This window comes from Athene cunicularia (assembly GCF_003259725.1).
Source record: "Athene cunicularia isolate RWA chromosome 14 unlocalized genomic scaffold, athCun1 chr14_part1, whole genome shotgun sequence".
Lineage (NCBI taxonomy): Eukaryota > Metazoa > Chordata > Aves > Strigiformes > Strigidae > Athene > Athene cunicularia.
The window spans coordinates 14,926,667-14,940,090 of NW_020799118.1; the positions used below are offsets into that span (position 1 = coordinate 14,926,667).

The 13,424-nt window shown below is 38.6% G+C and overlaps 1 protein-coding gene across 1 annotated transcript in view; it reads right to left on the reverse strand.

Moving 5' to 3' along the window:
• CREBBP (CREB binding protein) overlaps positions 1–10,359 on the reverse strand; it is an 83,631-nt gene extending 73,272 nt beyond the window's left edge. The window contains exons 1-3 of the mRNA XM_026859210.1: positions 10,182–10,359; positions 9,049–9,584; positions 8,872–8,922 (exon numbers count right to left, since the gene is read on the reverse strand). Of these exons, the coding sequence (XP_026715011.1) occupies positions 8,872–8,922; positions 9,049–9,584; positions 10,182–10,359 (765 nt within the window). The remainder of the gene's footprint in view (positions 1–8,871; positions 8,923–9,048; positions 9,585–10,181) is intronic.
• Positions 10,360–13,424: the final 3,065 nt, after the last annotated feature.

Here is a 13,424-nt window from a genome sequence, read left to right on the forward strand (position 1 = left end):
TATCAGGCAGCCTGTGCGATGTGATACAATACTCTACAGGGGTGGGGAAAAAGGCAATAGTAGCTCTACAGAGTAACAGGAAAGGCATCTCAAAAATACAATGAAAAGAGGTATGCTGTTTCTTTGTATGTAATCTCCTTGCCAGACTTGAATCCTAAAGGAAAAGTGGACACACTGAAGGGAGAGACTGCTTCTAAAAGTAGTAATTATTCTAGTTCAATCCAGAAGGGCGGGGGCGGGGAAGAAAATCAAATAGACAAGAAACAAATGTACACTACAGGTTATATTAAATACATTAAAAGAAAAAAAAAAAATCAATATAGTTTACTCAAAGCAACCACTTAGCACAAGTATCATAGCCCGACATTAACAATAACTATGGAGAAACATCTATAAATCATTTACACTCTTGAAATAATTTTTAAGTAACTTTAAAAGCCAAATATGTTTATTTTGAAACAGCACACTGACTTTAAGAGCCATCTTGAAATCTCCTGTCTTTCTGTAGAAACATGCTTTCCTTGAAGATTTAACAATTTACGTGAAGCTATCAAAACACTTCTCAACAGGTTTTTAAACAATGCAACATCTGATGGTGGTCTTTAAGCACATGTTTAAATTGAACCGTGTGAACAAACCAGACCTGTACACACACACTTCTCACTGAAAACAGCCTGCACATGGTACTAACTAATACGTATTTTAGCCCAGAAACGTATTTTAACCCAAGATGTCCAATATCAGACAAAGGAAGCAAACAGCTCACTCCAAGAGTAAAATCCTATCTTTTACTCATGATGTTCCAACACTTTTCCATTTCCAGGACACAAAGATCCTCCCATTGTAAACATAGTTATTTAATGTAGTCAATTTGCCAAAAGTTTCAAAGGGTACTTGTTTTCTGTTTGTTTTTAAAAATGCTCTTACAAAAAAAAAAAAAAAAAAAGGACAGCATTATGCCAGACACTCTGAAAACACAAAAACTTTCTACCCCAAAACAGCATCATCTCTCAGAGACCGCTAAACAATCTACTTACTACTCTTCTGAAAGTGTTTCATAGATGGGCCCTTTTGGCAAAGATGCTCCTCTATTTAACATGCTGTATTTTCATTGTGATTCACATTTTTCATTGTGTCACTAAGAATTCAGGATTTGAGGGGTTATGTGGGGGGCAACTGTGTACTGAAACATCTTTTCTAGTTTAAAAGTTAGTCTTTAAATAAAGATTAAAAATAATCTGGCCACTATAAAGTAGACTTGGGCATGCCCTATGTAGCCTCTTCTATTGAGATTTCAACCTCCTAGGCAAGTAAGAGGATTTCTAAATTCCAGAGTGCAAATTTCAAACATAATGTTATTTTTCTGTCCGATGGCAGAAGGTGTCCTATTCCATCAAAGTGGAACCCACAGGAGAATGGCCTCCTCCCACTGCTTCTTCACTCCTGATCTGTTCTTAGGTACACTGATATATAGCATATATCATGCTATAGCGATTTTTGTTTCCTGCATTGCTTTTTTTCTAAGGAAACAGACCACCAGCATTTAGCTTTCAGACCTTAGTATCAGCCACTCTGACACATTTCTGTATGTAATTCCAATTACAGGATTCCCAATATAATCACAGCTTACTGTCAAGTACAAATATTATCTTTTAAGTAAGAAGTTTCAAGACTCACTAGAAGGTCTTGTCATCAGAAATGCTCCTGTGAAATAGCATCTATATGCATGATTGGAGTCTATTAAGAAAATCACTATGACAAAGACATTTCCTTCTGACTAAAGTAACCAGCATTTCGTAACTTCTACATATCAACATTTAAGTTGGCAGTTTTTCCTCTCTCTCAATATTGGAGTAATTTTTAACCTGTGTATTCAAAAAGCCAAACAGCAGCAGGAAGATATGTGAAAACAGTCTAAAACCTAGAAAGAAATAATTTAGGTCACATCTATTACTAAGGACTTCAAAGTGTCATTTTAATAAACCTTCTGAAACACTGGAAATCTTGCTTTTAATCTGTGGCTTCCAAAATAAGTTAGTTCACTTAGTTTTATTTCCAAAACGTACTTTCAGATACACTACTTGGAAATAAACCCCACTCCAACAACAAAAGTTGAAGAATTACAAGACAGTAACCAATATGATTTAGAGTCAGTGACAAAATCCTTAATATTTGTGTTGTGTTACCACAGCAGAAGATAATGGCACAATTCTACTCTGAAAAGATACCACAAACATTTCATTTTTGTCAGCTGGGTGATAAGCCATGCAAGTTAAGGGACGGGCTTTTTAACTGCCCGAGTTGGAAGCAGAAGGAAGGGAAAGCAAGTTGTGGTCTGCCCTCATGAAGACTGACTGTTCCATTTCATGCAGCATTCACCTTGCAGCACTAGAGTCAAACTGAACCTAGAAACCTGCTTAAGCAGAAGCAGAAGACAGCAGCCAAGTGACTATCACTTCAAAGATCTTCAATGACATTGCACAACTGCAAATGAAATTTAACTCATGTACTAGAAGCAGGAAACAACTCAATTTCAGGTGCCAGGAGTAACAGTTGTGGTAAGTGCGCTTTTTAAGTCACCAAATCTCTTCAATCTATCAGAGTAAACTCATCTGTGGAGTACCACTTTGCATGGCCATGTTTCAAAACAAAACTGCATTACAGATATTTTTGTTTTACTACAAGTCAGTGAGTTTTGCCATTATGTGTTTTCTATATATTTATATTCTTCTTCTGTTTGTATTATTATAAAAGCACATATGTTTCTTCTCAGTAAAAATTCTGTTTTGGTGATAGTCATTCAACAGAGGACCAAGCAGCTATGGTCAAGTCTGTAACATTATTAAGACTCCCCTGAAACCAGGAAGCAGAATTATTTGGAATACGATTTGGACAGGCTACTTGTGTTTGCCAGAGGCATGGTCTGCTAGGAGACAGCTTGGCAGCCTAGTACGGACAACTTAGAGGATGAGAAGCAAATTAACTCCAAGTCATGTTAATACAATTCAGGCAGATTCAGACAGATTGAGTGTCACCAGAGAAACAAACAGCACCAGCAGTTTGCTAAAACACACAGAACTGCAAAGGAATGAGAACATCTTCAGCTGGCTTAATTCACAATCAGCAAGCGTATCTAAATCTGCTACTTAGCAATATCAACAGGGTAATCTGTCTAAATAAATAGTTTGCTTCAGTTTTTCTCATCACAGATTTTCCTTACTATAGATTCCTCAAAACACCAAGTCAAGTAACGTAATACAAAATTTAAGTCTTGTATCAGAAGTCTTGCTGTTTAATATAGCTCATTACGTTATTAAATTTACTCAAGATTAATATCCAACACCAAAACAGCACTCAGTGAACAACAGGGAACAAAACTGCAAATGTGCTTGTCAAAGGCACATGTATTATATATACACCCAGCCTAGAAACAACAAATAACAGAACCCAGTTCTTTTATAGCTCAACAATAAAAAAAAAAAAAAAGACACAACTGTTTATTCTCTTGGTAGACATAAAAAATGGCTTTACAGTTTTCTGAAGTTCGCTTCTGGTAAGAGTTTCTCCTCCTCTTTAATCTGAAACTTCTACTGCAACATGCACTGCTATGGGGCTATTTTGACTAAAAGCTGAAAGCATGCACTATTCAAACAGATCAGGCCAATACAGCTAACAGAAAAAACTGTTCTGAACTCATATGCAAAAATCCAGCATAACAGATCTGTTTTTGCACAGTAGGGCAAAATAGTAATTACTTTGAATGTGTTAAGATTTTGATGTCAATCCTACTGCTGGTACCAACTTCCAGGGGGACTTAAATACATACATGCACAGGTAATGAAAACTCATTAGTTGTACCCAGCACTTGGAAGTCTGTAACTAAACTCATTACTACCAGATCACCGCCTGAAATACCACACTGGAATGTACCAGCCAGTTTCTCCCTGCCAGGTAGGTTCTAGCTTATATCAATACAAATATATTCCTTTAGATTTTTCAAAATATGTAGAATGAGATTACTTAAAATCTACAATCTTGAAAATGCATTTACAAAGAAAAACAATAATATGGTAATCCTCATAACTAGGTATGAAAAGAAACCAACACTTTCTTCTGAACTCTTTACAGATTCAGACTAAGCTCTGATCAAACAATTACATCCTTCTCTGGGGCATACAGAGCCCAATAACATGTTTGATTAAACTGCACCTTTCAGGAAGAAAACTAACCTTGAGGTAGTTTTATTAGTTCTACAGAGAAAAACACTCTGAAAGGAACCCCAAGCAAGGCTGTAGTTTCACTGCAGCTTAAAAGCTATGACTTCTGCAGATCATCAGTCACAGTCAACTCCAGGATTTTTTCCTAAATTTCTGCTGCTGGGTACCAGCATATCCTCATTGGAGTGATACAGCTCTGAAGTTACTGATGAAAAGGTGATTCCTTTTATAGAACTGTATAAGGAGGCATTACACCTTGGAAACACACGAAAAAGAAAACACTCAGGGGTCCAACTCATCTCAATGAGACATTACTACTTCTTAAGGGAAAGAACGAAAGTACCAATTAGGTAAATCTCTGTCGAAACTCTTGAATTAGTGCAAAAAGGAAGTTTGAGAACCAAGCAAAATGAATGGGAACTTCCCCAAATTTTCTTCTGATTTTCCACAAGCTTTGATAGCAGGACAAGGGGAATGCATCTCAACAAGAGACTATATAACATCTAATCTACACAACATCAAGCTCTTGCAAGCCACAACGAACTACATGAAGGCTTCATCTCCCTCATTTGAAAAAGATGAGCTCTCACACCAACAGGAAAGTATTAGGCACAGAGCGTGCTTGCAATGAAGTGCTCATTTCTATGGAAGCAATAGACCATCTGCTTAGCTTTGCTACGGCTTAATGTCGACAACCAACAATCTTAAACCAACAACTCTAATTTAAAAAGATTTTCTAGATACTTTGAATATATTTTCTGGACTTAATGGACTTTACAAAACAACATGGTACAACACAAAAAGACAATTCTGCTACTACTGGAAATTACTGTGACAAGATGATCTGTTCTTTTACCCCCGCCAATTGATAACTGTTCAAAGAATCCTTCTACTCTTTTAAGCAGATTTCTAGAAGAACTTCAACCCTGTCAAATGAAAGCTATCCTTGTAGTGTCAGCCAAGGAAACAGGGCCACAATGCCACAGTTACAAGCAAAATTGTTACAGGAAAGGAGTCTGGCAGAGAAAGAAGCAGAGATATATACAGTAGCATAGAAGAGAGGTTTCCTCAGGTTTCCAGATGATCTCAGACAAGTCAAAATCACAAAGCAGGCACTCTAAATAAATCTGAATATGCAAACTGCACAGTCACCAGCAATGAAGAATTCAAATCCTTTCTATAGTTTGTTGTTGTATCTTTAATTCACAAAACATTTTCAGGGACTACTGTACTCCCTATTTCCAATAATGTTCTAGGCTATCAAGAACATGCTATCTACTCCCAAGAAAACACAACTATGGCTTTAATAGCTAATTTTTAAATTGTATTGACAGGTTGCTTCTTCCAGAGGATCACATGAAACTCTTTGCTCATGTGTTTATGGGCTGAGGAAGTATTTTGCCTTAATCCCTCTCTGCCAATGTAAAAAAAATTTGTCTTGATGTCAGTGCCTTATGGCCCTCTGACACTGAGCATCAGTTATTTTTTATTCCCTTACAAACTGGTTAGGAGTAAGGTTTATCCACCACCTTCAGCTTATGCAAGCACATGCATCATGAGCTGGAGTTACCATGCTCATTTCTGGCATACTTTTCATTCTTTCAAGAGCTGCCTTAAAATGGCAAGTCCAGCTAAAAATTAACAATATTGGCTTATGATGCTTCAGATGAAATGAATCCCAGTTATTTCTGAGATCAGGTGAAGGGATCAGATTCTGGGTATTTTTCTTCTTTTTCTTTCACTAGAAAGAATCCTTGTAAAAACGTACCGCAAGAAAGAAAAACAGAAAAAGCAATGGACTTTCCTTGATTAGTCATTTACTAAAAAAAGGATTAGAACAAACCATAGAGGAAGTAAGGTCTTGCCCAACAAAACTGGTCCCAAACCATAAAGGGTCATATGTGCTACACACTGCATATAAACACACTGAATTGAGAAAAATTGATGTCTGAGCCATACTTGAATGAGGTTAACCAGCGATACACATCACTTACTTTAAACATAATGAGTAAATCTTGGTTTAAAAAAGTTTTTCTAGATTTTTTTGCGCATTTGTATTTCACACCTCTTTCCTTCCCTTAGGACATATCACTGCAGTCACCACCTAGAGAATTTGCTTCCAGCCTTTATACAGTTCTTCAAGCATGATGGCAGCTACATTAAGCCGTTTAGACAAGTTAGACACATTCACTATTAGGGATATCAGCTGCCTCACCACTTTTATTGCTGCCCTTCAAATCTTTTAAGCTGTATACATTAAGTGGTAAACATCAGGGAACAGGAGGTGAAAAATAAACTAAACCACATTCTCCTTCAACAGAAATTTCAGTTTCAGAAGATCAAACTCACTGAAGCGCTGCTTTACTTTTCTTAAAAGCTTTCATCACAACTGGAGCATCAATAAGAAAAAAGCTACCACAAAATCATGGCTGATAATCCTGTTAGGACAATAAACTGAGGGATGGGAAGAGACTGGAAAAGGATGCCAATTCTCAAATGCCTACTAAGGAAAACGGCAAAAATAGAGAATGCTTCTGCTTGTCACAAGAAAATTCAAGGAGCAAGTAATTTGTTCCAAAATGGAGACACACAATGTTTGTGTGAAACACTGAGTTCACTTGCTCTCTTACGAAAATTAAGATGTAAAGTAAAACCCGAAAAAAACCAAACACAATGCTTTCAAGCTTCATCTTGTTCAACAAGAGATGGGAGCCCTGGAAAAACACTGATTTTTCTAAGTTTGCCAAGTTTTTAAAACTGTTTTCTCTTAAGTGCTAGCACCTTCACAGAAGCACCATTTTATCACTTCTCCTCTGTCATTAAACAGTCCTACTTTCTCAGTTTCTCCAAACAACTTGTGAGTAAGGTCTTCTCAAAGCAGTAATTTTGCCCTAATCTTCTGAAAATGCATCACCAGTGCTGAGTACAGCATTGCATATGAGAACAAACTAATGATTTATGTTACACAGATACTTCCACTATTCTTTTCCAATGTATTCCTTATTCAAATTAACTTTTACTTTACTTCTTGAACATATGCTGAGAAAGCACAGGTCGCCTTCTGGAGCTGGTGAACCCCATTTGCAGCTGGCATCATCAGGCTAACACTGAAGTCCTTGGAAAATGGAATTTGTCCAAGTGCTGGCCTATTCCACCAGGGGTGGCTTTGTTTAAAATAGACCAAGACATCATCACAGAACCTCCCCCACCAGGTTCATACATACTCCGTCAGATGAAGACCATAGGCAAGTCCTTTGCTTTGGGGTAATTCTACCTGAGTTACTTCACATAGAAAATCAAATCAGTAGTCTCACCACATAGCTGCATAGTGGCTGGGAAAAATCTACTCCTAAGAACTTAGATATCCGTAAATTCATAGAAATAAGCCAGATAATTAGAACTTGTCACTCCTCCCACAAATTTCAAAGAAAAACAAATGAAAAATAAGCTGATTTTCTTTCTGTGCAGACCAATCTGCTCCACACAATAAATCTGGCTGATTGAGAGGCTGGAGACAACTATATGTACTTTCACATGCTATGTTCTTCACTCAGAATACAAGCATCTCTTCCCTAAGCAAAGGGATCCCCTTCCCTGCAGAGATAATGCTTGTTATAGTTTTTATTAAAAAAAAAAATATATATATATAACTATACAGTACCCCACAATGATGTCAGCATTTCTTCAGAGAACACAGCATACACTTTTATGTCAGGCAATGCAATTTTTTCCTAACAAATCAACGAATTAACATCTACATGTAATAAACTACAATGATAATGACTAGTGATGTATGAATAGATAAAATAGCAGAGATAGAACATTATATTTTTCTACATATCAGAATATAGTGGGTTTTCCATCAAAATTTCAGTAAGGAACTGTACCAAAGCAACACAGACAAGAGATGATGCATACTGCTATCCAACTGAAAGACAGGAGGAGCAGCAATCAAAATGCTTCTCTAAGCTCACACCTGGAAAATGAAGAACTTAAAAGCAATGACTATGTCGAGCAGGGACCAGAGCTGCGCCCCAAGGCAGAGGCAGATACTCCCAGGTGTATATATTCCCCGACCCAATCTGCAATGGCCACTGAATTGGACTTCTTGCCCAGACACTGCCCTTCCCTTTCACAGAATTTATATTAGCTTGGCAGTCTATGTGAAATTTGATGTTTTCAGATCAGTTCCACTATATTTGAAAAATATTCACTACACAACTGCTGACAGTGGTCCTTGACAAAAGGACCAATCGCTACACCTCTCCCTTCAACCTACAAATACTTCTCCAACAGTTTTCACATTGCTTTAGAAGATATTGTTGTCTGGCAGCTAAACTGAGATCCTGAACAGAAGTAATCATATGCTTCCTTTTTGCAGGATTATCTTACTCTTTTCTAATGCACTTTGCTAAGCTACTACCCAACTTTTAACTTCAAGATTTTTTTTGAAAAGTGCTTTTATTTTTGATTACATGAGAAATACTGTTTCAGTTATCTTGCTTTCATGATGGTGACTGAAACAGGTAGCTCAGACTCAGGAAGGTACATTATTTAGTTCTGCTCCAGAGAAGAATCTACTAGATTTTCTAAATACCTGTATGGAGAAAAAACAAGTGTAACAAATAGAATATATTAAATGACATGTACATACTTTAGTCATTGCTCCTGTCTGTGCTGTGTTCAGTCCGGTGTGACCAGCCATCTGTGGAGATACTTGGGTTAAAGTCTCTGCCAGCACACTGCCTGCATTCCCCTGCATGGCAGGGGCAGAATATTGCATTCCTGCTCCCCTTCCTCTTCCAGCTGCCCCAAGAGATCCATTCATTACCTGCCCTTGTCCTTGCTGAGGCTGATTCATTAAACTGTGACCAGAATTACTGTTGAGAAGGTTCTGGTGTGTCTGACTGAAATTAGTATTCATACATATCCCAGGTCCAGTCTGTGATGTTGCAGGGCTGCTCGTCACCATCCCCACTTGTTTTTGTGCTTGAGAGTTCAGAGTTTGTGATGCAGGTGTGGTAGGTCCGGAGGTGCTGGCTGCTTGCTTTGCCAGGCCTGAAGCAGAAGAGTCTCCCTGGTTTAAAGGGCTCTTACCAATAGCACCCAGATTACCGATATTAGCACTGTTCGGCTGCCCTTGAACTTGACTACCAACTCCCTGCTGGACAGGGCTATTTGAGTTCACATTTCCAATTCCTGGGTTTAAGGAAGAGCCGCTGCCTCCCCTTAGAAGTTCAGAAAGTTGTTTGTGTTTGGAAGCTGCATCAGGGACAAGGTTCCCACTGCTGTTTAAAAGGCCCAACTCGCCATTGGGGATCAGCTCATCAGGAAGATCATTTTCCAAGTCAAACAAAGATCCAAAATCTACAAGTTAAAACAGAAACACAGGTGAGAAAAACATGACAAACACGTAACTAAAATATTCATCTACACTACTTTATACTAGTCTTAAATAATGACATGCATTAAGGTACATCTTTACCCAAAACTCAATTATTGCTAGCAAGTGAGCCAGGGTCCCCGCAACATGAACTCCAGAGCCTTTCAGAAAGCACAGCTGTCAACACATACTGTGCATACACAACCATACGGCGTAGAGCACTGACCCATAAAAGTAGCTTCTTTGCAAGGCTTTTGGCAAAACATCATACCAAGCTTAAGAAAGTAAGGTGGCGTGAATACGATGATCTAACCTAACTCCTAAATTTCTATTGTTTGAGCTAAAAGAAGGTGGCAGAAATAGCAGGAGATTTTGCTTCCTTTCGATTTACTCCCCCAAAAGAACAATTCTGTCAGCTTCTCTGACCTCCTATGTAATCCCAAATCACTGCATTTCACCCAGCAATCGTACCTCAACCTGGTAATTTATGTTTGCACACAGCCAAAGAACATCTTCCAGCTAGGCTTTGAAGCTTGATCAAAACCCTACTTCTTCAGTGGTTTGATTCCAGTCTTGCATACTAACACATCCAATATCAGTTTCTAGACACTGATTTGTATCATGATCCACTACCTCAGAAGATCCCAAAAGGCACTCAGCATTTTCTCCTCGTAATGTCTCTTGAATCAAGTCACTTCTTGATCGCTGAATGGCTCCAATAATCCAAATTGCTCTAGGTGCCCAGCCCTCATTTATCATGCCCAATATTGACAGAGGTAATCCACATGCTCTCCAGATGAACAAAATAAATCAATCAAATCTTCATTAAGCTACTTGAAGGAACTGCTCTGCCTGGCTGTAACATCCAGTCCGATAGAGTGGTGGGGTTTTTTTCCTTTGCTTTTTAAAAAGGAGCAACTGAGGCTCACTAAAATGTTTTATTGAACATGATAAGCAGTGTCTGTAACAATGTTATTTTGGTATGTAACTAAAAATAGAAGCTACTTGACTATATAAAGGTACTCGCATGTGAAAATAAAAATTATATATTTGCAGACATAAGGATAAGTGCATACAGCAATATTAATAAACATGGAAGCAGACTGGCCTCAATTCATCAGAGTAGCTGTTTAAACATGCAGTATGTGTCAGAGAAGTTTTCCAGTCCAAGGATGTGACCTAAACCAACCACTTTTTACTGCAGCATAACAGAAATGCATGAAAACTTCACTTCGTCCCCACAAAGCCAGCCTTCAAAAACCTAGTCCCTCCCAGTGAACAGACAAACCACATTTTTTCAGGTTAAGCAAACAAGTTCTTTTCTGAAGAAGGGCATCCCAAAAGCTTCATTGTTTTAAAGTTTATTCCATTCTTCAACCACAAAAAGTTGCTGCAAGACTCCGGTTGCAAAAGCGGCGTAAGATCGTTCAGCAAGCGACAGCCTGGATCATACTAACTGCATTGAAAAGAAGCAACAAAAACCAAACACCACATAACCTGTATCACAAAGCTAGGATGTGTTACCAACACATCTCAGTACATTTAAATACAACACATTTCATCAGCATTCGAATTTTTCATTCAACCTAACTGAAGAAAAATTAATAAAAATTTTCATATGTGTTACAATGACCAGTGAATTACATAGTCACAGTAATATTCAGAAATGTTCAATTCTGCCTGTTTTGAGGTACTCACAGCAGCATGTCCTTTAGAGCCTACATCTTGCCATCATTACCTAGTGAAGTCAATAAGCTCTGAAGAATCCTTCCAGGCTTGCACAATGCTGGCCATGACACAACACAACACAGATCAGGAGCAAACCTCCGATTCCCTTTCAAGCAGGGAAGTAACAGACTCACATTTTTGTTAGCTAGGTTCATTACAGTATTTTTCATTTCTCTCTTACTTGCTGATTTTCCCTTCAATTGTTTAGTTTACCTTTTCAGCTTGTCTCTTACAGAAATTCCTGCTGTACCTTTAACTACGTTGCTTTCGGCAAGTGCTTCATCTCTCCTCTTTCCCACATAACCACTTGACACTCACTATGCTACAGTTTGTATATTTTGATTCTAATTTCCTTCTTCCAAGATTTCACTATTTTTAACCTTCCATCCATCTCTAACCCCACTCTGATGAAAAGCCCCTCGCCTGTTTTCGGCGCCAGGCCCCGGTGCCAGGGTCCCTGTGGCGCAGCCCCTCTGCGGCTGCAGCCCGGAGCACAACCACAGCCATCTGCCCGTGCTCGCCGAGGCTGGTCACACAGGGGCTGTGGCTGAAGCTTCGTCTTTGTTAAGCTGCCCTCATCATCCCAGCTTGTTGTGAAGTTCAAGGTTTACAGCGCTTGTTCAGACAACTTTTGTAAATCCCAAGAAACATCGTTTTTCCAAGCTTCTGCACCAAAAACGTTAGTATTTCATGAACTAAAGACGCATGTGCATGCAGGGCCAGGGGCAGAGGAAAAGTGACAAAATGAGGAGGGGGGAAGATGTTACTGTGGGTTAAAAAGAAGTAGTTTTTCTCCAGTTGTATTTCAAAATGAGATGCTGGAATGGAAATGCTCAATTTTTTTTTTTGTTTGGCTGGCTGGACTCTTAAAAGTCTTGCCAGAGCCAAGGACTAGAAATGTTTTTGCAGTTTATAAGAAAAGCGAAGAGAGCATTTGGGAATACTGCCTCTTAAAACCTAAAATAATCTACCACTCTTAAGGTCCTGTAAGAAGGCTATACATTAAGGTTAGGCATGAAAAGTTTACAGCTCTGCCAGCAGGAAAATAAAAATCAGGTAAACAGCTTAGCAGAGTGGCCGTGTAAAAATTCACTGAGTATTCAAATGTTCAGGCAATGATTAATCTTCCTGCTTTCATATTTTAATCAGCCATGTACGTTAAAAACATCAACACGAGGCACATTTTACAACAGTTATAAAATACAACAGAAAACAAAAGTCTGCTTGAGCATGTCTGCAACAAATCCATAAAGATATGAGATTGTCTTGGCAGTTAAAAAAATAAGTATATTTACACACATATAAAAATCTGCCACAATAAAAACGCAGCCCATTTCTACTGGAAGCAAAATGAAAACTAACCTCAGTCCTCCCCATCCTCATGAGAAGAAAATAACCGATCCCATTGTCTATGCTTCAACTATTTCTCAAAGTCCATTGCAGCTACCAAGAGTCTAAAAACCAAGAGATGCCTTTGCCTTTACATAGTTATCCAAAGCAACGCTCAAAAAACACCTACGCTGAGGAGTCCCACCCCAATTACCAAGCTCTGTACCTGCTCCATCTCTCAAATCTGCCGCTCACCTAGCATGCAACAAAACAGAAGTGGTCTTTATTTTAACGGAGGATAGATCCCTTAACTCCTAAGGCACACATGCCTAATTTCAGCGCTCAGGAAGCAGTGGAGCTGACTACAGCTGCGGAGATCCACCTCGTAGCATCTCATCTAACACAGCACTTCCGATTCTAAACCTCACACCTTTCATTACCTCTGTTACATAAACCAAATGTCCTCTTTACGGGAGAGCGCCAAAAAACAGAGACAACATATCTTTTAGAAGGGATGGAAAAGCACTAGGCAACTACAACACCCCCACTCTTTCCAAAGGGCTCTTTTTCCAATTTGAGAATTTTGCATTCTTTGAGCAGCTATTTTCACACATACAAGATAACCACACTTGAGACACACTCTTTCCTAATTTCAGTTTTGTGAGCTTAAATGTCACAGTTTTCTGCCTTCCTGGACAACACTTTCAGCAATCAGAATAAAAAAAGATGTTCTCTTTCCTTCCAAGCCTTCTCAGAAGAAAAAACTG